Consider the following 26,802-nt stretch of genomic DNA (forward strand, 5'->3'; position numbering starts at 1 on the left):
TCTCTGAGTAAATAATTAGTTACCAGGGCTATCTAGTACCTTTCAGATGTACTGAATTACCTTAAGAATAAATACCCTCATTCTGTTTCCAAGGTAGGAGGATTATTTGCTATTTAATGTCTGAATATATCAATACTAACTGTTATGCAAAGTAGTAAAGAAAAATGTTATTCTACATGCAGTGAACACAAGCAATGTTAAGGCCATCTCAAGGTATCTAGTCACATAATCCACTCTAGCGCCACTTCAGGGAATTGAAATGGTTCCTGGATGCCTTCAATAGGATCATGTTGTAGGTGTTCAGGAATAAGCAGACTGACTGTTGTAGGGTCTGACAATTGAAGCCTTTTTCAGGAAATGTACTTTTAGTTTGATCGTTAAGGGTTGTTTGCTATTTTCTTAGTCTATGTTAATTGTCAAGAAATCCAAAACAATTAGATGGATTATTATTTCAGTTACGTAAGATTCTATTACTGTTTCTTTTTAAATATACATGGATGTTGCTTTACCTTCAATATCCTGGTTGTCTATGAAAGGTGCTGGTCCCCATATTCTAACAGTGCCATCGTCAGAGGCGCTGGCCATCATGGATGGAATCTGCGGGTTCCAGCTCACACAATTTACTGTACGTGTGTGCCCTGTCAGCTCCGCAATTGGCAGCTCACTACGTTTGTGCCAAATATATACTTTGTGATCTAAATAAAACATGGATTTGAAGCAGAATGAGAAATATTGAATTAAAATGTCCTAACTACATACATCTTGTAATTTTTCATATTAAGATTATGCTAAAAACATAGTATTGCAAAAAAAAGTGCTGAAAATTCTAAAATTGAAACCCCCTAATATGCAGCAACAGAAGCAAGCTTTTGTTTTTGCTCTTAGTGGATCTGATCAAGACAATGTGGGCAAAGCTCATACACAAGACTGACAGCCCTAGTGAGCTCATTAACTGAGGAAAAGCATTTGAGACTGCACTAAATTATAACTGTCAGTCAACACATGGCCAGAAACACAAATCAACTTCCTCTTAAGGTGTGGATATGATGCTGCATGCTGATTCAAGGACAAGACTGCTGATCACTGGTCTTAACCTCAGAGATATATGTACATTTTAACACCACAGTATTTAGAGAACAGATAAATAAGGCCACATTTAGAACAGTTAAAAGCATAAGTCTTAGTACGGAGGCTTCCAAAATTCTAACCAACTTGGTCAATGACCTAATGGGGTCATGTACCATTATAGTTCTGCTATGCCACTGCTTCCCCATGTATAAAGTGTAAACAGGGTAAGATTAATTAATTTTTATGGCCTTTTGAAGTTGTAAAGTCCTGCCTACTACACAGACTTCAAAGAATTCTAAACCACCATCTTTTGTGAACAGTAGCAACTCCAGTTTATCATGCAGTGTATTTAACCAACAGCCATTGGTCAACTAATCCATTGCAATCCTCTCAACACAGACACACATACCCCAAAATAAAATGAAATTCATTGTAAAGAATAACTAGTTAAAATGACATTTTCTCCTAATGTAGACAAACCTACAGAGTGACTTATTACTGTAGACTGCATCAGGCGCTCTCAAATGGAGCTACGTAGACTGAATTACAACAAACTCTCTGCTCACATACATGTACACTACTAGACTAGCTTTTCAGATTTAAAGCTTTGAGGAACAGATTTAGACAATACTTTACACAATCCAATGTGATTCTGAAGGTTTATATATTAAAAAAAAAGTCTGAGAACCTTATTCCACCCCATACAAAGCAGGCTCAACTCTGACCTATGTGCTAAAACAGGCCCAGGGAATCATTTGGTAAAGAAATTGCCTTCCGCTTAAAAATTAGCTCATTTGAATTAAATCTCTCTAAATTATTGTATTTGCATCAAATACATCTCATGTTTACATTTTTCACTCCCTTGACTGCATATAAATATCCACTCCCTCTCTGTTTCAAACCAAACCAGTGCTCTATCGATTCTGGGCCATAAGCCTAGCATCTGCTATCTGGAGAATCAAAATGTAAACACAAGCCAGCATTTTGATGCTTGACAGTGTATGTTTGTTTAAAAAAAGAAAAAGCACATGAGCTAGATTAAGGCAGAAGTCAATTTTACTTTCAAAAGAAATCTCTTATTTTCTTCCTATAAGTGCAGGTGGTAGAAAAAGCCTACCTATCTGACAACATACCTTTACATTTAAGAGGTTATGACATTCTAATCTGTTACTTTTTTGTACATAGAGACTTTCACAGCAGCCACATTTGCAACAATTCAGTGCAAAGAGGCAACAGCCTCTGGCAGTCCGAATCTAAATAAGGTGCCATCAGCTTCAACTACAGCTGGGTAGTTTTTAGACACTGAAAATAAAAAAAATAAAAAAGCTGTTCTTAAATGATGACCCAGATAAATTAATTACCACATTAATGTCACACACACAGTAGGTCATACGTGAAGTATCCATTTAAAAAAAAAAAAACCACCACACACACACACACACGACGTATTGTAGCATGTACACTTCCCCACACAAAGCGTAAGTATGACTCAGCATCCACACCCTGAACTTTGACAAGTACTAAATCCCACACCAGAACTTTGGCTCAAAGCTGATGAGGATGACATTGATGACACAGGCGCTCTCTTTCAGTTGGTATCTTCCACTAAGGGCAGAGGGGAACCTTGGTTTAAATTTAATCTTTCTTCACTTCCAAAGAGTAAGAAAATTGCTCTAGTGTGCTAGTCAATATTTCCTCTTTCCAAAGAGACTCAACTCTGAGCTACTGAGTCCAAACAGTGGTTTCTCAATTTACTTTCTTGCACCACAAATACTGGGCCTACACAGGGCTCAGCACCCTCAAGTCTCATTGATCTCAAATGGGAGTTGAAGGAGTTAAACCCCTCACAAGCCTGAATTAGTTCACTCAAACAGTTTGGGATAGGCTCAGTAAACTAAATTTTATCCTCACCACAGACTACTTGCTAGTATGAAAAACACGAAAGTCACAATAAAACTAACCCACGCTAGACACACCATGTCATCAACTGCTGGATGACTGTTTTTCTTCTCATTGTAATTAATTTCACTTGATTTGAGATGACTACTCTTGGAATTGAAATTATCTGACCACACCTGTCTTTCAAAAACTATCAATCCAATGAATTTAAATTCCTCACTACAACTATTTTGACCAAAAGCAGAACTGCTAATGTCATGCCTCTTGACACACACGCACACAAAACTTATTATTAATCTCTTAGGGTGCATCTACACAGAACCTTAAACTCAAAATAAGATACGCAAATTGCGTATCTTATCTCGACTGTTTCAAAGTAGCTTATTTCCAAATTTGGAACATCTACACAGTCTCAAATTTTTAAATAACGCACTATTTCGAACCATCCTTTAACCTTTGTGGAATGAGGGTTACAGGGATACCAGTATAGCATGCCCGTTATTTCGAAAAATATTTCGAAATAATGGTCACGTTTAAAAGATGGGGGGGCGGGAAGGGGAGAGAAGAAGAGTAAAGCTATTTTGGGATACCTCCAATATCCTGAAATAGCTCCGCTGTCTAGATGTATCCTTAAAGGAGAAAGATAGAAGAGACCCAAAGCATACAGGCTATCCTCTCTAGTAGAGTAGGATTGTCCCTTACAATATTATAACTTTAGGAGCAGCGACACGCACCTTTGTTTACTCCTATCCTTGTATACTATTTCCAGCAACTAACACTAATTAAAATACATTGTATCATTTTCTTTTATACACAAAGTACATGTGTGAAATGTACATCAACTGACGTCTGAAGTCTTTAAAGCCGATATTACCTTCACTGCCACTAGCGATGAAGTCTTCATTATGGCCTCCAAAACACGAGTGAATTGTGTAAAACCCTTGTGTAACACCTTGATACTTTCTCACTAAAACTCTATCTTGCAAGTCCCATAAGTGAACTCCCTGGGAGGGGGGCAAAGAGAATGCCAGAGGTTATTTTTATTATAAGACAATATCCAGCACCTACGTTTGAAGTATTCCACTTTTATCATTTGTTTATTTTTGGCATGTCAACCAGTTTATGCAATAAGACTATAATGTGAAACTGAATGGATATTATGCACTAGAACAGCGATGTGCAACCCGAGGGATGCGACCCCCAAAGGGGTTGCAGCCATCTTCCTGGGGGGGAGAAGGGAGAGGGGGACACGACTTCACAGTGCTTTGATCTGGGCTGGCCGGCATTTTGTTTTCCCAGCTCGGCGCCCGACGTACATGCAGCAGGGGTGGGGAGAGTGACAGGGGAGCGGACCGGTGCTTTAAAATAAAGGGGCCGCAACAAAATGTTCCCAGCATTCTCCGTCTCCCCCCCCCCCGAAAAATTTTCCCAGTTTTTTTTTTTTTGCATGCCTGGCTCCAAGGGTCACGAATGGGGGGGGGGGGGGGGAATTTGAGCACCACTGCACTGGAACAATAGATTAAACTGTTGTCCTGTCTCCCATTCTAGCAGCCAGTTCTCCACTTTGTGATTTCCAAAATAAACTTTCAAGTCCATAAAGAAATGTTAATTATGTGGAACAGGAATAATCCAGGGATAGCAATTCTAGAATATTGCTACAACATTGGGAATAGTAAAATGAAGTGTTAAAATCTAGTGGCAAATACTTTATTTATACTAAGTTTTGTGAAGTTTTTCAAAATGACGCATTGTCCCTTTTGGAGAATCCTATATTTGATTATTTGTGTGGGTATATATGTACGTATATATATTGCATATTACACACACACACACACACACAGACTTCACATGTTGTGTAGAACACTGCCTTGCCTGTTTATTACAAATCCCAAATTCCTTAAAATTTTCTAAAAAAAATTTAGCAGTGGAAAGAAAACATCTTTCTTGTATTTTTATCAACTTACCTGAGTTGCTACATTTAACAAAGCTAATCTGCCATTTTTTGAAATCGTGAATGACATAATAGGATGATCTTCTTGTACTCTGAAATCACAGGAGAGAGACCATAAAGTTAGCAGTACTGCTATTTGGACATTTAAAAAAATACCACCAAAAAAGCATAAAAAGTTTTCAGTTGCAATGTTTTCACTCGTGGTTATAACCAAGTGGGCCATTACTTTTGTATTTGAAAGGGGATTACAACAAGAACTGAACAGAAGTCATCTGGTTCTATTTCAGCATTTGCTGGGTCCATAAAGAAACTATTCAAATGTAATGTATCAGAAATTTTCACAACACGGGAATCAGACTAGCGTTATTAGGGAATTTTTAATAAAAAGATAGTTACATGTTCCTGTCCGTAAGGTCCTCAAAGTTATAACCCCGAATTCGTTGGTGTGTGTCCGATGCCAGAACAGTCTTGCCGTCACTCAAACACCAGAGGCATTGCACTCTCACTCCTTCCCAAGAGTCAAGGAGATTACCATCTAGATCCTGTATAGGAAGAAAATATAACCAAGGTGTTAACTTAAATTTCTTAGGAATTCTAATCAGAGCTTTTAGTAGTCACAATTAAAAGAACTTACACACTGATAGAACTGTCCACGCTGCCCTCCTGTTACAAAGCGTTTCCCATCTGGATTCCAAGCCACACTGGTTAAACTGTCTTCATGAGATTGGCTCATTTTTGTCCTCAGCTCCCCAGTCTGGAGAGGAAACAAAAGAAAAATCAAACACCACAGAATCCAGCATTCCCCACCTTTACAGACATATATAATTAACAGATTTGCATGAAAACTTATCCTAGTGTTTCTAATTATGGACATTTCATTGCATTAATTAAATAAAGGGGTAAAAAAGTTGCACATTATCAAAGCCTTCTAGAGAGCAGTCAGGTAAAGCTGGAGCTATTCTAATTTTTGTTCAGCCTGGGAAACTGTCAGCCATGTTCTTACTCCAGCAACTGCAAGGAGTTCAGATTTAGAACTTTTTTGCTTCTGCTTCAGATCTGTAGCCTGCACAGTCAGCAGGTGTATTTCATGGATTGGAGGGGAAAAGAAAGGAAAGAAGAGACATTAAGGAAGGATCAATGAAAGAAGGAAAAAGATGAGTAAGAGTCATAGGAAAGGAAAAGGAAAAAAGAAAAAGAAAAAAAAAAGGAGTGAGAAAGAAACCAAAAGAATGAAGAGATAATACTAGAAAACAGATTATCAACAAAATCTTAAGAATGGAAGAATATAAGAATGCTGATAGTGGGTCAAACCAGTGGAGTATTTAGCCAACCATCCTGTCTTTCAGCAACAGCTGCTTCAGAGGGAATGAACAGAACAGGGTAATTATGTGATCCATCCCTTGTTGTTTACTTCCCATTTCTAGCTGTTAGAGGATTAGGAACACCCAAAACATCCCTGACAATTTTGGCTAATAGTCGCTGATGGACATATCCTCCATTAAAACTTAACTTTTTTTTTTTTTAAACCAAATTTCACTTTTGGCCTCAATACCTGACAACAACAATCCACAGGTTGACTACACATAGTGCAAAGCACTTCTTCCTTATGTTAAATTAATAGGCAGCAGATTTAAAACTAACTGGGTGATTTCAAGTTCATATTTGTGAAGGGGTAAACACTTCCTTATTCACCTTCTCCACATTGTTCATCATTTTATAGACGTTTATAATAAAATCGCCTTCGTCATCTTATCTCTGTATGTGGAAGCTTTTCAATAACCCTAATAATTTTTGTTGCTCTTCTCTGTACCTTTTCCAATATGGTATTTTTTTAAAAGGGAGAAACCAGAACTGCATGCAGTATTCAAGGTGTGGATATACCACGAATTTATATATTGGCACGTGATTTACTGTCTTTTTATATCTTTCTTAATGATTCCTAACATTCTATTTGCTTTTCTGACTGCCGCTGCACGTTGAATGGTTATTTTCAGAGAACTATCCACAGTGACTCCAGGATCTTTTTTTGAGCTATAACAGCTAATTTAGACCACATCATTTTATATGTATCATTGGGATTAGTCTTCCCCCAACGTGTATTACTTTGCACATTAACAACACTGAATTTTCATCTGCCACTTTGTTGCCCAGCCACCCAGTTTAGTGAGATCCCTTTTAACTCTTCTCAAGATGCTTTGGACTTTCACCATTTAATTTTATATTTCCAAGTTTTGCTATCTCACTTCTTCTAGATAATTTATGAACATACTGAACAGCACTAGTCCCAGGACAGATCTATGGGGGTGCTCCTTATTCACCGCTCTGTTATGAAAACTGATAATTTATTCCCATCTCAACTAGTTACTGATCCATAAGTGGAGCTTCTCTCTTTTCTCACAACTGTTCATTTTGCTTAGGAGTCTTTGGTGCTTTCTGAATGTACTCTATATCCACGTTTGTTGACTCCCCCTCAAGAATTTTAAAAGATTTATGAAGCAGGATTTTTTCTCTTTACAAACAATGTATTGACACACCCACAACATAACATATATTTACTGCTGTTTCTGATAATTCTATTGACCAGAGTTTCAACCATCTTACCTGGTACCAAAATTAGGTTTACTGGCCTGCATTTACCAAGATCACCTCTTAAAATTAGCATTATAATAGCTAAGCTCCAGTCAATTCCTACAGAGACTGATTGAAGGAAGTGCATACCGCAACAGTTTTTCACTTTCATATTTGAGCTTCTTTGGAATTACTTGGGTAAGTATCACCTGCTCGGACGACTTTAAATTTACCAATTTGTTCCAAAACCATCTCTGACTCCATAATCTGGGACAGTTCCTCAAATTTGTCACCTAAAAGAACGGTTCAGGGGCAGGATTCTCTCTCTCATTCTCTTCAGCGAAGACAATGCAGAGTTCAGTTAGCTTCTCTGCAACAACCTTGTCTTCCTTACTATCTCTTATGGTATCATCTAGATACTGCACACTAACTCTCAATGCTAGGATGGACTTTTGTCCATGGATTGTAAAGCAGGGATAGCATACTTATTTGGAGGAAAAGACTAAATGCTTCTTCGAGAAAAAGTAAGTTATTCTTGACTGCCCCCTAAGTGACAAGACCAAATGCTCTTGGATCACATCTAAAAGTTTCTCGGCACTTTGCGGATAGGTCAGATTCCACCAACCAGCCACTTGGATCACAAAATTGAAGAAACTCCAGTACTTGGGCTCTTGGCAACTTCCTCACCTCAGAGATAAGCGCCACGTCACTGTCACTTGACTATTAGAAGCATTACAACCCACCTTTATAAAAAGCATAGTATTACAGGAATTCATGCTTTATAAATCAAAGAAATCCTCTTCAAGTGTAGTATCTAGAGGGTTTTTTTGTTTTTAAAAATAGGTAACTTCTCTTGGGTATGAGTGATCACTTGGAATGAAAACGTGGCAGCCAACTCCTTGTAATCAGAGTTGAAAGGACATATCCATGAACAGCAGACTCGCTGATAAATCAGTTTAAGTTCTATTCACATTTAGTAGACATGTTATATTCTATCTGGATTTGGAAAAGATTCGGGTCTATTTGCATTCTTTTTAATAAAATGAAAAACTGCAATGTTTCTATGTTGACTTATATGGAAACAAACTTACTGATATGATTTCATCTTTTCTGAACAGTTCCAATGCATAACAAATCAACTGCTGATGTTAAAACATAAAATTTTATATGAAGATTGATTGCTTACTTGTACATTCCAGAGCCACAGTTCAGAGCAGTCATCTGGGCCACAGGCAACAAGATAGTTGTCATCTGGACTCCAAGCAATGTAAGAAACACCATATGCATGTCCTTCTAATGTCTTAAGCAATTTTAGCTGGTGTGTATCCTAAGTAAAATAAACACACATATATATATTATATATAATTACACACACACACACACACACACACACACACACACACACACACACACACACAGATTAGTCAACATTTGGCATAACCATTTGAGTTGCTGTCAAGCCAACAGTCCTGAGTTGAGATAGAATTTCTACCCAATTCTGGCCCGCATGTTTTGGCCATTATCTTTTAACACACAAACATTCTCTTTAAAGAATCTTAACCTCTTATCTGAAAGTAAACAGTTAGTACCCAAGAGAGAATAGATCCATAGGCACAGACAAAAAGCCTTTCCAACATCCTCAGCATACAGAGGGATGTTCTAGTCGGTATTCTGATGTTATATTCTTCCTTTGTTGTGGAATTCAGTGAATAGTTCTGTGCAAAAACAATACTACAGGTTGAACCTCTAAAACCCTAAACTCTTCGGTTCGGCAACATCCATGGTTCAGCAGGACCACTGATGTTGCTGGATCAGAGAGCCCCAGCACCCAGGAGTGTGAACCGGCTGGGAGCCCCATCTCCGGGGCCGGCAAGCCCTGTCTCTGGGGAACCCCAATTGGGCGGGACAACAGAAGAACCAGCAAGACCCATCCCAGGGAGCCCTAGCTGGGCAGGGCAGTAGTGGGGCAGCCAGCAACAAAAGCAGGGCAACTGGGACGCCCTGTTTCAGGGATCGCAGGCAGAGCATGGTAGCTGGCAAGCGCTGTTCCTTGGGATCCCCAGTTAGGCGGGGAAGAAGTGGTCATGGTGGCTGGGAAACAAAGGAGCCCCAGAGACTGGAGCCCAAATCCAAGCCCTGCAGACTGGAGCCTGGTGACAGTGGGACCAGCAAATTCCCTCATTTCGGGATGGGTCAGGTCCCAAGGGTGCCAGACAAGGGAGGTCCAACCTGTACAACGTGGCCCATACTTACCATTATGCATGGAACCTAGAAATTATGCAATATTTAATCTTCAAAACACCGTAGGAACTTTACACAGTCTTTGCACCATTGTGAAGTAAACCAGTATTACTACCCATGTTTTACAACATGATTAAATAAGACAAGGAGGTAGGTGATCTGTCTTCGACCAGGCACTGAGGGACAGAATTAGGATTAGAATTTCCGAGTTCCTGGCTCCTAGTGCCATAGTCAGCAACTACATTTCCAACTGCTAGTTATTAAATCAAATAGTCAAATGACCATAATATTTTCCCGTAGTTTTAGGAATTAAAAGAGCATCCCTTATTAAAATGTTACTAAATGTTAGAGGACTAAGTCAGTTATGAAGAGATGTCTTTGTTTGTATCGTATTTAGTCATTAATACTGACAGTTTAATGCATGAGGAACTCCTTCTGCCTATTGAATCACTTAAGTCGTAGTTGGACTGTACAATGCAAGACAATGGTTAGCAATTTAAATGGCAGGACAGCTCATTAGAGTGAAGTCTGACGATAGTCATCAACTATTGGAAATATCAGGGAGTTTGGGCTATTAAAAACCCTATCAATTGCCGGCTCAATCCAAACCCTGAAAAGGTTCCAGTTAAGTTCTGGCCCATCCCACTGTAATCACACTGGTGTCGAGCTGGGAATCTGTTCCAAGTCACAATAAAGATGCGGCATATAGAGATTACAGTTTAGGAATAACTTAGTCAATCAAGGGAGTAAATTATTAGGCATTTTTACTCTCCATTACTTGGAAACATTTCCTTTTTGCTCACTGATCTTTGCAGCTTTTGTCTTTTCCTATACTCAAAAGTCTTTTCAAGGACTGAAAAAAAGCCAACTCTACTCATCACTCCTGAAAAGTAAAGAATGTAGCGTTAGCCTTCTGAACTTTAACCAATTCAGTACTGAGTCCACACACAAATCCAGTTTGTCAGTACTCCTAGCCAAAGTTGAGGAAATGTGATTATTGTAGTAATTTTCACTACTACAGGCTAGAACTGTATAAGCAGAAGTGAAAACAGCAAAAACAGTCTCATTTTCCCATGCTTTCATTATGAAAGCAAGACTATTGTTATTTTTCCTTCTGCCTTTAAGGGTCCAAACTGCAGTAATGAAACTGACTACACTCATTAATTAATTCCTCCTATCCGAGGAAAACAAAGAGCAGCAAAGACAGGCACTGGGGGTATTTATATAACCTAAAAACAGGCTAGGAAAAGAGATAGGTTAGGATTATTTATTTGTGCTTACCTGAAAATTTTCCTTTCTTCAAATAGCAAGGTCCACAGATCCAGAAAGCAGAAGGCCCAATGAGTACCGCATGAAGCTGACAGATTTAATACTGACAGCACCTTAAAAACCTTCCTCTGAATTTGCTCTCCAATTTAGGTCATCTCCAGTTATGATTTAGTTTATTTTTTTAAATTAAAATATATGCCTACCTCAGGAAATGAGTTTACTCAGTTAAATTTCAATATATAAACTCCTTCATATATCCCTTAATTTTCCCTCAGATGAGGTAAGTGTACAGGCCTTGCTACTTGACAAAGACGACAGATGAGATTTTCTATTCTTTGGTGAAGCAAAGTCCACAAATCAGTAACAGAGTTGCTGAGCAGCCTAAGATCTTCTAGAAAGGGAACAAAGACTCGGAGATACTCTGATTCCTGCTTACAAAAACCTGTCTGCAGTGAAGCCCGCATCTCTCCTTCCTAAGGCCATTCCCACTGAAGTTTGAGAACAATTTTGTAGACTTTAGTCAACCTATTGGTTAACAGCCATATGGTCCCTTGAATGGGTTTTTGCATGACATTAAAACAAAATTAAAATTTCCAAAGAAATACCTGGTCAACAAAGCTGCTCTAAAAAAAAATCCTCTGGATAACCAGGTGCACAGAAGTGTTTTGTTGTTGTTCAAGCAGTTTCTTAACCACGGGATGCAAAGTAATGCAGAAACTTCATCATCATTTCCAAAGCTAAATCTTCTTGGAGGATTTCTACTGCTTGTTGAGTCCCAATATTAGTCCCTGTTTCAGTCTCTCTGCCAAATTGGAGGGTATTTGAAGCAGACATTCAGGAAAAGATATCAGAGTAACTATGATGGTCAGGACAAACCACAACCAAAAAAATCCCAATTAATTCTTTTAAATGCCAGGCAACTAGGTTTGGGAAGACTGGATCATGATGAGGCACTGTTACAAGACAGCCTTCTGCAGTGTAGAAAGGAGAAGTCTTTTCTATCATGCTGTTACTGTAAAGCAAGTCTCCTTACCCAGGAACAATGTGGCCCCACAAATGGACCCGAAAATGAGAACAGTAAAAATGATTAGAGCAGCATGCGGGGTTTCCCCAGACAGTGAATTCACAACAGCAACTTTCAAGTATTTTCTTCTGGACAAGAATATGATTTTGCAGTGGCTCCTGGATGTGAAGTAGCAGTCATGGTTGGTAGTCTAAAAAGCTGTCAGACTCTGAAACAAAGTCTCCGTTTACTTTGCCAGTCCTTTCTATATTAAGATTTTTCATAGACAAGAAGAGACTATTGCCCATAAGAACAAGGGATTTGCTTCCCTCTGAAGGGACGGTAAGAAACTGCCAAGAATCAAGTCCCAGCTCCATTAGAAACCACATCTCCATTTACAACTGCCAAAAGATCTCCACTCCTTCACGACAACATAGATAACAAGATCATTTTAAAGTTAATGTTAGTAACTTCAGCTGAGGAGATCCAGATCAAATGTGAGTCACATGCATCTTGGCACTTAAGGCCCAGATAGCTAGAATCATACCTTCAACCCCTCCCCTTCCACCTGCTATGAAGGTGAGGAGAGAAAACAATGCACAGCTTCTTATATCCATTTTTGGACATACTTTTATTAAGAGGACAGGAATTTTCTCCCCTTTTGTTAGGGGCTCTTTATATGAAAACAAACTCCGGAATTTATTCGGAGTCCTAGGTCTCCAACAGCCCTCCCTCTGTTTTATTTTAGCCTTATTCATGGCATCTTGAAGAGAGAATTCAACTGAACCCTGACAGATGCGGTACCCTCAGTGAAGGAAGCTGAGGGATTCTGGGCCTGGCACAGGCATTTATGCCTTCAGCCCGTATTCTCTGGCCTTCAAGGTGGGCAAGTGCATGCTAGTCACCCGTCACTTCTCCTGCACCTTCTTCTGTGTCCACTGGGAGATGGATGCCTACGCAATCCCTATACAAAAAAAAATCTTATGCAATCACCAAATCCTTTTATTGTGTGACCGATCTGTCCATGATAGAATAGGAAAAACTCTGCTTTTCTTGCTCTTTTCTTCATGCTTCAGTGCCATAGCTCTTGCTGTCCTGTTACTGAAAGGGGAAAATATGCTGCAGCAGTACCTCCAGCAAGAAAGATTTCCTCCATATAGCCAGAATTATTAGCTCCCCATAGCTTCCAAAATTTTAGGTCTTTTAGCTCTGAAATCCAGTTGCTCCATATTTTAGAAGTTTGCAATAGAAAAGCAGAATTCCCTATTATTAATCTAGAGGTCTGTTTACACTTGCCTGTAATTGTAAAGTTAGAAATTGGTAGAAGCAAATGGTTAGGAAGAGGAACCTGAGTTGCTGCCAGAGTGTGACAGGTCTAGGTCTACCAAAATGCTACACGTCCAATGGAAGATTGAGTTATGGCCACTGACTTGATGAATTATAGTAGGCAACCCTTTTTCCATAAGGCAGAACTCACCCCCACCTCATTTCAATTGCAAAGAGGCTCGGAGGAAAGGGAAAGGTCTAATCTTCCTTCCAACAGAGAAATTACAGGGGAGGTTTAACAGCAGCTGAAAGTACACAAACCTCAAGACCTTGCCTCAGTAGCACCATTCCCCAAGCTTCTGTATTGGCTTCTGGTAAACATCTTTAAGTCTTTGTGCACAGTGATCAACTACAACAGCACTGCTCTAAAACTAGTATGGATTTACTGCAATTTCAAAGCCAACCCCTCCACCTACACACACACACACACACACACACACACACACGAGTGTTGAAACAGGTCAACATATTTTTCATAACTAAGTTGATATATTCCCTTACAGAAGGGTCATAATATTTCCTACAGTAAGAGCTCACATTCTAAGACAAGACAAAACAAAAACACTGAACAATATTCACCTTTTCCTAAACTGACAGGAAAGATGCCCAGAATGGATGAAAAACAAGTTTAAAGCTGAATTTGAAGAGGATGATACATGGTGTGCAAGATGGTATTTTTTTCCCCAGAGGTAGCAGGTAAGCACCAAGGCAAGATTCAGCCACCTTACGTAGAGTACTTTTCCCCATAAGTGGTTCCATTAAGTCAAGGTACTAAGTGACAGGACAGAATCTGAGCAAGTGAGCAATCTAGTGGGACTGGAAGTAGTACAAGAGCAGCAAGAGGAAATGAGAGCAGAATCTCTGGATAAGGAGGCTGAAGCTAGTGCAAGAGGCAAGACCGAATTCAATGTATGTGGGATAGCTGGTGTGATAGGAATGGAACAACTTCGATGGGTGGGGATAAGTTTATTTTCAGGAAAAATATGAGGGTTTGGATGCTCTTTACTGACTACTGATGCAGACCAAAAAAAGGATTAAAATATTACTGAAAATCTGTATGACGAAGTCTTTAGAACCAGTTTTGTTAATTTTCAACAGTCACTTGAAATAATGTGAAGAGAAACAAATGAACTCCATAGGCCCTGGCAACTATGCAACCAAATGACTGAGTGGTACGTCCTAATGCAATTTCAATCTGTATTCCCCCCCCCCCCTTTATATCTCTCTCACACACAAACTTTTCCTCTGGGACGACAGAGTGACGTCATCACATCACTCTGCATCCCACAGCCCATCGCTCCACCCTCAGCTGCCCTGTCTCCTCCCTTCCTGGTACATGGCCTATCCCTGCCCCCCTTGTGCGGAGGGAGGGTTCAGAAGCCACGAGGGCTCCCCCCCGTGGGGGGGAGGAGGGAGTCACATGACCGTCCCCATCCTCATCTCACACACCCTCGGCCCAGTCCCCTCACTCGCAACAGTGGTGAGACCTTGCACCTGCAGCCCCCTTACTCATCCCTTCCACTGAGACCCTGCACCCCCAGCCTGCCCTTTCCCCTCCCCACTGGTCAGACTCCTACCCCCAGCCTGCTCTTGCACCCTCCCCGCTGGCTAGTCACCTACCTGCAGTCTGCTTCTTCCCTCTCCCCTCAGCCAGACACCCTGCCCTCAGCCCACTCCTGCACTGTCCCCTACGCCACACACCTATCCCCGTAGGGGTTGGCGAGCATGTGGCACAACTCCCTAGTATCCTATAACAAGAGTTTATCCTTCAACTTTACAGAGGAAGGAATTTCAAATCTACTGACTGTTAATAGACCTAATGCAGTTTATTGGAATTTTTCTAAATAGCAGCAATTGGAAAAGCTGTGTGTGTTTCATCAGTTTATTCTTCTAATGACCCATGCTTACTTAACTTTTTGGCATAATTTCAAACATTTAAAATGCATTTCTTTTAGTACGATTAAATAGGATATAATTAATGATTCACTATGAAACTATTTGCTTGTACTGAAGGTATTATTTTGTAGCATAGATCTGTTTAATAAATTTTCCATAAGTTAAAGCTTCCACTTCATGCTTAACAAAAAAAGCCCCAGGCCCTATTTTCTAACAATCTCTTGACATTTATAAACATAGAGTGGTTTGGCTCCAATTAAAAATTATCTCCAGTGTTGATACTCCTTAAGTAAGTTTTTCCATGCTGGATGTACACACAAAACTAGTCTTAACTGTTTTCAAAATCCCCTACCCTTCCCCAACAGTGAAGAATTCAAGTGGTATATTCCCTCCTAACGAGTGTTCCCTGTAAGCTGTTCGCTCATGCAGCTGCTCAAGAGAAGTTTAAATGCTGGCAAGCTCATTACCAGAGCCCCTACAGGTAGGTTTTGTGTTTCCATTGGTGGTGCACATTTGCACATGCCCCAGTGCACATGAAATGTATTCTGCACATGGATGGAAAAAACCAATTAAGACAATATTCCCTCTATTTATTTGGGAGAGGAGAGGGGGCAGAAGAAGGGGGAGCAGAGGAAGTGGGCAGATACAGGAACAAGGGAGAAGAGAAGGAGGCTCCCCTTCAATTCAGATCCTGCTGCAGGACACAAGATCAGCTTGCAAATTCATAACTGGGGTTGGGAGTAACAAAAGCCCAATATAATTTTTAGAATACTCTCAAAAGGTTTAAGTGACAACCCCAAGAAACTAGATAGTGTGTGCATGTACATATCACTAGGACCTGAATAATCCCAGAGTGACTGCTAACGTATTTTATTTACAAGAAAATACAACTCAGACAGGAAAGATACTGATATCCAATAGCTACGGTAGAGGAAGGGTAAGGAGATTTGGCAGTTTTCATGTAGCAAAAGCAAATAAGCAATATATAGTAATTTAAAACACCAGGGAAACTTAATCTTGAAAAAAAATTGTACATCCTTTCTTGATGAGCTTTTCCAAGTTCACACAGAACATGACTCAAGAAAAGTTCCTGATGTTGTACGTGTAAGGGAAACTAGTAGATACGTTGATGAAACTTCTATATGGTTTGTGACATTCTCTCTCTCTCAAAAAACAAAGGTGACGTTTAAAATTGTGAAAACTTATTTGAAGTCATTCTAAATTAAGCAACTTAAAGTTTAAAAAAGTGTGTGTATGAAGAAGAAGAAAAGGATTTGAAATAAAGGTCTTCACTGAAATAATACCAAAAACTTTAGGAAAGGTTTAGACAAAAGCATAATGAATATTTAAGAATATCTGCATGATTTAGAAGAGGTGCAGTCTGCTGCTTATCTTTTTTTATGTTTAAACATACACATATTAAAGTCTGAGCACTTACTGGATCAACCTGCCATATAATAACAGTTGTGTCCTTTGATCCCGTTGCTAGTTTAGTTCCATCATTGGAGAATTTACAGAACCATACTTCATTACAGTGCTCTGTTAGTATTTGCTGTGTGTAACATGGGAACTGTTTCCTGAAACAAGCAAAAGAGAAACAATAGGGTTTGTTAAAACAGAATCTGATAAGTAATTGGTAAAAACTAACACACACAGACACACCCACCCACCCACACGTTAACTTTAAAAGACAGGATCATCTTCAAAGCTCATAAGTTTAACTAGCTAGTATCAGTCTAGTTTGAGGACCACTAGGTATTGGGACTTAAGTACCAATAAATCAATAGATAAAATCAATACTCTTCCCTCCCCTCCATTATGTGCCAAGGAAGATCCTACCATCAAAATGTTAAAATCACACAGGAAAAATTCAGAGAAGTTATATTTACAGCTCACCAACTGACACTATGTTTTTCTGAACTGAACTGCAAGAAGATACACACTGTATTTATGTTATTACAGTTTCTGGAGATGCTAATATGTTCCAGGCATTGTGCAAACAAGACTGACTCACAGAGCTTACAAGTTAACTGGAGCAGGAACCATCTTTTGTTTATATATCTGTACAGTGCTTGACACAAAGAAGTCTTGGTCTATGACTGGGGGAGCTATTGCAATAAATCAATACAATTTAGGTAAAGCTCGTTATAAATCATTATCACGAATCTTATCTTACACTAAATACCGACAAATTCATGACAAGTGACTGTCCTAAAATGCGTTTTTCCTTCTCCAATATTTTTTTTTAAAATTGGTAGAAGTCAGTGAGGTACTTTTTGCAGCACTGGCTTATTACAATATTTGTTAGTATGCTGAAGATGTGGAAATCCTTTCAAGATGCTACCTAAAGCAAGTACAGAGAGTAAGACTCAGTATTACATTACTCAGAGCAACAAGCAATGCCCTTCCCTCCCCCCAAAAAAATCAGAAAAATATAAGGCAAAGAAACACTGCCCCACCTCTCCTCTTTCTTTAGTTGTAAATAATTGTGAGTTGGAGGCATGTCTCCATAGTCAAGCTTGATTTTCTGCTTAACCAAATACATTTTGAGGGATTATATAGTATTTTAAATGGCATTTCCCAGAACTGTAACTACTTCTAGGGAGGAAAAAAATCAAAAGGTTTATGATTTTAGGACTATGTAAACTGAATTTCAGACAGGTTGCAGGAAGATTACAAGAAGATTTATTTTAAGTATAATTTGTTATTGTTTACTAGTACTCTGCCAGTTCTAATATTGTATGTCTAAAGCTGTGGTCCCCTTTCTAAAAAATGGGACAACTGCCTGCACGAAGTTCCTTAGTGTAAGAAGGCATAAATATCAATTTAATGAATGTAAATTATAATACATTGATGTGGGTTCAAGGAGCCCATTGGTTTCCTTTCCATTGAGGAAGGAGCGAGAGAGAGAGAAAAAAAAGACAGTTCTCACTCTACTAATGAAGCAGATTGTTTAGTAAGTTGTATGGCACAGATACAGTTAAGTATGTAATAAACAGGGACTCAACCACTGTTCTTCTCAGAAAAAGTGGAACAGATATTGATATTCAGGGGTGGTCACAAGACAAGACTTTGATTATGAAGCATGGCTGTTTGAACAGGTTTTATTTAGTTAGAGTAGTCATGCTCAACCATATTGCTCTCCACTTCTTACACAGAAGTCCTTGGTTACAGATCTGCTCAGAATAGCACACTTAACTTTAGGCCTGATTCACATTATAAAGTTAGGTCAATCAAGCTATGCTGCTCAGAGGTGTGAAAAGTCCACACCTCAAGGTACATAGTTCAGCCTACTTTAACACATGCCATAGACAAAATAATTCAGTTGACCTAGCTAGCATCTCTCAGGAAGGTATACTATTTGTGCCACTGTAGCATTTCAAGTGTAGACAAGTCCTTAGTGCAGGGGTACTCTATTTTTTTTTTTTGTCAAGATCCAAATCTCTCAGTCAAGGCAGTCAATGGCCCCGACTACAGAAAAAAACAAAAACAAAAAACAAAAAACAATAATTAGTAAATTTTAAAAAAATTTCAGGGTCTATTCCATAGTGTCTGGCAGTCCAGATTTGGCCCACAGTCTGCCTATTAACTACCCTTCCTGTGGTGGAATAAGGCATATGGAAACACTATGTGAACAACAAGGCCCATCAAGTACTGTATTTTCACAAATTTCAAATTCTAAATTTAGTCCTTAAAAAAAAAAAAATCAGACCAAAAGAATTTAAATTACTGGAATAATAATGTAATAAAAACATAAAGGTGATTTTGTTTCCAGTGTTTACAATGAAAATGCTGATTAACAAATGGACACAATAAAGATTCACAGTGTTGCTACTTAACCCAGCATCTTCAAGAGGCAATATTCACTTTTCTCCCAAACGCTCAAGTTCTTCAGTGGTTTTTAAATAAAAGTTGCCTATCCATGCATAATCCTACAACTACCAACTTAAGTTGCAAGAGAGGAGAACCAGGTAAGTAAACAGATTTCACTTTTAAGTTCTTAATAAAGGGGTGGGGTGGGGTGTTAAAATGGACTGATTACAAAATAAAAGGATGCAATCAAAGGTCCCTCACCTGCCCCTCATTAAGTTATCCATTATCACAGGGCCAGTAATATGAAAAAAAGCTTCACCCTCCTTCATTCCACCCCAAGAAGAAGCAATTCTGTCTGTTTAGCTCACAGATGTTAGTGTGACAGAAGCATGTTGTATTCTAATATTGCCAGAAATCCATACAGATTAACCCCCTTTTAAAAAAAAAAAGCGGAATTTGATGTTACCAGTGGTCTATCCTATTAATTTTAACATTGCTAAAGTCCCACTGTCTTTCAAACTATTAGATTACTATTACTTCAATTCTATCAATTTGTCTACATGTACTTAAAAAAGCCTAAAAAACAAAATCCAGAATTTGGCTTCCACTGTCTTAAACTCACCTCATTATGCCCAAGCATTGCAGCATGTACGGCGCCCCACATACTGATCTCAGACCCCTGCAATAGGTAGGTACAATAGGTTGAGTTGAGGACAGAGTGGAAGCCTTTGTTTTTAAGTGTCTTCTTCTGGGGGTGGGGAGGAGACAGGGGGTACATCAGACTATGGTTTAATTGATATATACATATATATATATACATACATACACACACTCACACCCAGCATGCAAGTCTGGGTGTGGAGGATACAAAATTAGAAAGATAAAAGTTTGACCTATGTGGGCATATATTTACTATGGGTGAAGTTTAGACAAGCCCAGACTTGTTACATTTGGCCCTCAAATATTATTCTATTATTTTGTTCAGCTACATATCAAAGGGAGTGCTGGTGTTTCAAATTGTATTGATCTTTCCTATTAACTACATGCAAACGCAGCATTGACACTTCTGGACTGGCAGTAAATACTTAAAAAAAAAAAAAAAAAAAAAAAAACACGCGCCACACACAATACACAATTTATAACTGCTCTAATTTTAAGAATCCTGAAGTACAAAGTAAAAGGACTTTAATTCCTATAGACTGTGAAGAAAGCCTTCACATCACTTCCCGTTGAAATGAAGTGTGATGGCCAGAAGTCCACACAAGAAAAGAATTCAAGGTGTTGTAATCTTGTGCTTTTAACTACCACAAGAGTCTAAAGCTAAGACAATTACTTCACATATGGTTAAAAGTATTAGGATAGTCATTTAGAGTCCTAATGAAAGTACTGAAAAGAATACTGAAACAGAAGTTTCACTTTAAAAACAGATGCCAAATAGTTTAAAGCTAAAAATCCCACGTGGTTAAAAATACTAGCAATTTTTTGAGAGACAAACAAAATTACACTGTGAGTACTGAGAAATTAGTAAGTAGCAGCTTTCTATGGTAAGTATTTAATACGATGAAAATCTGAATCACCAAAAATGTAGAACAGTCTTCTCGCTTTTTCATGCTGTTTCAGTGTCCAGAAACTTGTGGCCTTCATCCCCTAATTATACCTTTAGAATATCCAAAGCTTTGAATTTGTATTCAAGCCACTTATGCTAGATATCCCTGATGAGCTTTGATTGTCTGAAGAAAAATACCCAACACTGCAACTTTTTCTGTGTGCATGATATAGCAGCACTGAGTTACTTTCTGCTGTTGCCTGCAAACATTTTGCAACATTTTAAAGTTATAAGCAGCACCAATGTTACTCTAGCTTTTTAGTTATTTTTATAATCTAATTAATGAGTTTGGGTACACATGCAACATGCACTCTTTATGTGCCGAGTTACAAATGTGGGTGTTTTCTTACAAAACAATGTCAATTTTTTAAAAAATTAGATGAGCATGTTCTGTCTTATACAGTTTGCATTACACATATTTTAGTTATGTGCAAGAATTAGAGAGTAGAATTCACTATGCATTCTTATTGATTGCCAACTTTTAAAATATAACAGCGTTCATTAATTAAAGGCTAACTCTGGAATATGACCGAACAGTAAATGTGGATTAACCTTACACATCCAAGTAGTCTGATGATAAAGAACAGAGAGTTTCAATTGCCTAAGTCACAGGCTAGCCATTATATATTGACAGAATGATCAAACTTGCAGCCAAAAAGTAGCAAGTTTATGTAATTAGATTAAGGTTAAATCCTAAATACATACACCCACATCATTGCAAGTTTCATTCCCTCAAGAAGTAGCTAGACAAGCAGCATTTTCATACACGCTTTGTAGTTTGTTTGCACCAACGACTAAAGTCAGGCAACTAACAGGGCCTGGCTTTTCCAGAAAGCCCCAATTAGCAAAAACTGGACCTCCCGTTCAAAGGAACAATATTGGGGTAAATGGACTGTGGGTTTGTTTGTTTGTTTTTTTTAAAATACTGCTGTCAATCTTAAAAGTAGAAAAAGAAATTCTTACCTACTACAAACATGGTCTATAAGAAGTGACACAGAATCTAGACTGTTATCTAGCTTGGTATTATGATATAGGCACCGGTCTCGTTGCAGCTCCACAGCCTGACGTAATAGATTCTGTAAACGCCTTGGGGGAAGCATCACCGACGGTGGTAGGTATGCTTGAAAAATGAAATAAAAGTTACAAATGCACATTTTATCTTCAAAATCTTTACTGAATAAAATCCCATAAAAGAGTTACAAATTGGAATCCACTCTACTATTCAACTTATTGGTTTATAACTGCATAACCGAGGACCCAAAGATGAACTCAGATTCACTGACACTTTCAAACAGAACTATACTTCAGCTCTGTTGCTTCTGATCACCACAAGTTCCATTTATACAAAATAGACTACTGCACACTGATTTTAACAGTCAAATCCTCAATTGCAATACTCCACTAGACTACATTGTGTGCTCATTATGAGGAATTCCCAATTAAAAGACAACACTGTATTAGTACTGCTATTAATAGAGCAGTAGAGTCCATCACCTTATAGTAGTGCTGTGCAAGCTCATTTGTAGACTCTTCAAAAGTCTCAAATGGAAGTGCAGCCTCTTTTGGAAATCTTAGATAGTCTAAGGACCCCCTTCCAGAAGCCCGTGGGCCAAAGATTGAAAACCACTATTACAGGACAGGCCACAGATTTGAAATGAGATACCACATGCTCTGGGGTCAGCTAGGCAATATCAAAGGAAGCTGCAATAAGCCAACATGTTGGCCTATCACAAGTGAATGACATGGAAGAAGCAAACTAACAGAGCAGATAGCAATGAAAACAATTCACATATTTTCTACATATAGCAGAGACACAGAGAACTGAAAGCTTTTATCTCAAACAGCTAGAGACATCAAAAGCTGAGAAACAAGACTTAAGACCCACAAAAATCACTAAGTCATTCCCATTAATCAGAATTACCATCCCCATAAAGCACCAATCATTGATAAGTGTAATTAAAATCACTTCCCTCAAAAGTTACCATATTAAGTGGGGATGTACTAGGGGGTATAAAATCCCATTTAACCAGTTAGACACTTAGCTGGAATCCTGCCCGGCACGGTGGGCAAGGCCAGACTAGAGCATAAAGTGGGGGAATGCTCCAGTCCGCCACTTAAGAGCTACCAGAAAACACCACCTAGTAAGGGTAATACTTACTGGTTAACCAGTCACAACCTTAGGATATACTAGAAAAATTTGGGGTACGTTTAGAAAAATCTATTTAAACGCTGACTATTGAATGTATCTTACTCTGGAGTTTGTCCAAAAGTTTAGATCTGGAAGCTGTTCCTTTTCCTTCCCATTCTGCTTTTGCACGCAAGTCTTCTGCATGACTACACATCAGATACCTGTCAAAACAAAAAGGGAATGAACTAGGGAGCTAAGCAACTAGTCAATTACCCCATAAGCCTATGCTTATCAGGGTAGTTGAGTCACTACTCAACTAGTCGCTTCTGCGCCCTTGGTGCCTCTGTATCAGAAGCAGCAAGGTAGGGGGAGAGCAGGAGCTAGATGCTGGGGGGAACCAGCTTTTAAGCCAGCTCTCCCCAGCACATCTCCAGAGAGACTGGGGAAGCAGAGGCGTAGCTGGGGAAAACGGCACAAGCAGGAACTCAAGCAGTCCCTGTTTGTGCTGGGTCTGACTACTGCGCCTCAGCCTTTTCAATGTAGCAAGAACACTGCAGGGATTCTATATTTAAAAGGCAGCAGCACAGACAGGATAATGAGTGCCCCTCCCCGCAATTAGCAGATTAGTTGAAATTTAACATCCCTAGAACAAACACATCCTATGATGATCATACCTTTTGGAATTAATTTTCAGTTGTAAGGATCATATATATGGAAATGTTCCTGTTTACAATTCATATCCGAGTGACTGCTCAGCAATTTTATTTACAAGAAAACACAATGCAGACAGGAAAAATGTTTGAGTGGGATGGGGTAGACAAGGCTCTAAGAAGAGAGACCTCTATTTTGGAACCCTCTCCCTCACATCAGCTTATTAAAGCCGAACGCATTGCTCTTTAGGACACATAGAACAGTCACGCCTAACCAACTTGTATTCAAGTAAAAGCTTGAACAAAATGTATGAGGAGTCCAAGAATTGATTGGAGCAAGTCAAAAAGTACAATGGTGCTTTATTTTGTGAGCAATAAGTTTCGTTTCCCCCCCTATGTAGATTAACTCAAAGGCTTATGAATTTCAACACAAAAATCCCAATGAAGCATCTCACAAGTTTAAATCATGTCTGACTAATCTAGAATGCAGGGAGAGGGGAACCTCAGGCGTGGGAGCCAGATGCGGTCTCTGAAGCTCAGGGCCCCCTCCTCCAACACTGGGGAGCCCATGCTAGCACTTCAGCCCTTCCCTCCCTTTCTCCCCTCCCGCCAACTACCCCACTGTGGGGCTGGAGCACACAATCTATGAGGCTGGGCCCCCTTAAGCTCTGGTGTGGGAAAGGAATGTGGGGAGTGTCTTTCTCCTCTGTTAGGGGCCACATCAACGACAGTGTTTTGGTTTGGTTTTTTGCTTCTCACTTGTTCAACCCCCCCGAACTGATTTTTTTGTGGGTCAGTGTCCCGACCCAAAAAAGGTTCCCCACCTTTGCTATAATGGCACAAAAATCTACCCAGATGTAAACAAAATTTTCTATGCCAATGGATCCCAGTGCATTTGAGGCATGTGTTTCCAGCTGTATCATACTAAACTTCTAAATGTCTAGCATAATGGCATAGTTAACTACGACACCACTATGGACTGTACAGCTTGCTCCTTAGGATGGTGATGATCCTAATTCATTAGAAAGATTTATTATTGGAGTCTGAGGGATAGACAAATAGTCATTTGGCCCTAAAAGTTCTTTTGCTTTGTCATTCACTTGAAAGCTTTAAGCAGAGAAGGTGCCAATGCAAGGTATTGGATACACAAAACAACACATCTTTAGATTAGTCTTCAGGAAAGATGAAAAAAAGAGACTGCAAATACTGCACTCTCCTCCTCCCAACAAAAATACTCCAACAAAATCCTTATCTACCAACTTGAGAATTACTCAGCTATAGGAAGGGAGCCTGAACATGCTTCCCTTAAAGGACTGGAATTAATGTCCTTATAAGTTCGGTTGATACCATAAAGGCAGTATATAACACTTATTTTAGATTAATGTGATCTGACTCATGATACAATAGTACTGTCAATATAGTAAATGTCTTCAGTATTTAAAAAGACAAAGGATCACCAATAGATTATATTAGCCAAGAAGCTAAAAACTATAGCATAAGTAATTCAGATGTTTAAAACAATTTAGTACAAAAGACTGAAGGAGGGGATAGATAAGAGATGTACTTCTGCAAAGAGTTTTCACCCACTGAATTCAACAGGAGTGGGACTGGGCCTAAAAGAAAGAACAGTGCTTTAGTTTTACCACTGACACTATTTTATGTACTCCATATGATTTCAAATGCACTTAATCGATTATGAAGAGATGGATTAGGAAATATTGACCAGCACTGGTTTCCATTGAATTACACAATCCCTCAGAACATTCTGTAGAATTAGTTGTCCAAGCTTAAAAACATCCTTACCCACTGAGGACATGAATGCGCTCTGTATTGTATTTCAGTGGTGTCAGTTCACAGCGTAGAACCTGAAGTGCCTCCAGGACCTTGCCATCCTCCAGGTATTCCAGGTACTTCTGCTGTAGTAGCAAGAACTTCATCCTCTGACATGATAGAAAGCAGCAGTCAGGGGGAAAAGTTTCAGAAAATGTTTGAGCCTAAACAGAACAGTAGAAACTGTTCTACTAAGCTCTTCACAAATATAGCTATATGTAATGTATTATTATTTCTGGCTGATCTTTAAATTGTGGTAGTTAGAAGAGATCCCCCAAAAATCCAACCCATCTGAACGTATTCTTTCCTGCTTCTTACACTCCCTTCTAGTTATTATTTTGAACCCATATCCCTTTCACCTAATCCTGGTTTGAAGGACAATGACTGAAACTCCCTTAATCTTATGCCCAATTTTTAAAAAAGTTTGATATGTTGTACGCTTGTACAGAGCACGACCCAGTAGGTCAGCAAGTGTTTTTATACAGATTACATAGAAGCTCACCAAGGGATTCTTGCTATAGTTGTAAAATAAACATTCTTTACAGAAAGCAGAGCAACATAGCTTCCCACATTTAAGACACACTTCACCTATACTCATTTCTCATAAGCATTAACTTCTATTGCAATTCCAATGTGACCCTCACACATTTTCCCATCAAAAGTTGTTAATGTTAAGATCACATGTTTATGGACACAAGAAGAAAGAAGGCATTCAGTTCTACAATTAAAACCTGGAGCCCCCCAAATTTAACATGCTGATGATCCTTAAGATGAAAGTTATACACAGCTTGATTGCTTCTACATAAGCACAGCCACACTCTGTGTGTATTTTTTGTCTGCCTCCTCTCCTATTCGTGGCTATGTCTATGAGAAGACACCTTCCTTCCTCTGGTCTGCCACAAGTAGTGGGATAAGAAGAAAACCTGAGAACATATCCAGAGTGAAACAAAATTAAATTAAAAAAGTGACTTATGTTTTCTCTATCTCTTCAGAACAGAATGAAGCGCAAAACACATCGTAAGTATACAATTTGATCAACACCTATCCCCCTGTGAGTCCAGTAGACCCCAAAGATCATAGGCTTTGCAACACTGTAGGTAACTCATTACTAAGTTAACGAAGAATATAATTTTGAGTGAAGTGCTAGTCTCTTCAAAATCAAAAAACACAAGAAATGTATAAAAGCCTTGAAGTTATGCCTTATCTTTACAGGTTTTACTGAACGTTGTTCATTTTTTCACTTTATCTTGGATAGGGCAGCTACACTGTTCTATTTGATCAATTTCATTTAATTCTGTTTTTCCATACAATAGCTCAATGCTGACGTGTTCTAAGCTATTAACAATGGAATATTTAAATAACTAGAGCTTCATTTAAAGAGTATTTTTTGTAAATTAAGGAGAAAAAAACCCTTAAATTTTAAGTGTAAAGGCTAAATTAGTCATTCCTTGAAGCTTACCCAATTTAATGTTTGACTGACTACGCAAGCCATATTTAAAAAGAAAATTCGTTCTCATCTCATTCATGATGTTTAAGATGTACAGTATTGTCATT

At 38.9% G+C, this 26,802-nt stretch overlaps 1 protein-coding gene across 5 annotated transcripts in view; it reads right to left on the bottom strand.

The window, feature by feature from the left end:
- WDR26 (WD repeat domain 26) overlaps window positions 1-26,802 on the bottom strand; it is a 41,855-nt gene that overhangs the window by 6,125 nt on the left and 8,928 nt on the right. For 2 of the 5 annotated variants that reach the window (XR_012902948.1, XM_075925269.1), the window contains exons 4-14: window positions 25,222-25,358; window positions 22,892-22,989; window positions 21,604-21,760; window positions 19,657-19,782; window positions 16,660-16,798; window positions 8,673-8,813; window positions 5,553-5,672; window positions 5,315-5,460; window positions 4,932-5,010; window positions 3,842-3,971; window positions 510-695 (exon numbers count right to left, since the gene is read on the bottom strand). Coding sequence is in view for 4 of the 5 variants with exons in the window: in XM_075925269.1 (XP_075781384.1) it covers window positions 510-695; window positions 3,842-3,971; window positions 4,932-5,010; window positions 5,315-5,460; window positions 5,553-5,672; window positions 8,673-8,813; window positions 16,660-16,798; window positions 19,657-19,782; window positions 21,604-21,760; window positions 22,892-22,989; window positions 25,222-25,358 (1,459 nt within the window). In the remaining variant the exon portion in view is untranslated. Of the gene's footprint in view, window positions 1-509; window positions 2,371-3,841; window positions 3,972-4,931; window positions 5,011-5,314; window positions 5,461-5,552; window positions 5,673-8,672; window positions 8,814-16,659; window positions 16,799-19,656; window positions 19,783-21,603; window positions 21,761-22,891; window positions 22,990-25,221; window positions 25,359-26,802 lie in introns of those variants that run through there. The other 3 variants (XM_075925270.1, XM_075925272.1, XM_075925273.1) reach the window with 3 other exon arrangements.

This window comes from Pelodiscus sinensis, chromosome 3, assembly GCF_049634645.1.
Source record: "Pelodiscus sinensis isolate JC-2024 chromosome 3, ASM4963464v1, whole genome shotgun sequence".
NCBI classification, from domain to species: domain Eukaryota; kingdom Metazoa; phylum Chordata; order Testudines; family Trionychidae; genus Pelodiscus; species Pelodiscus sinensis.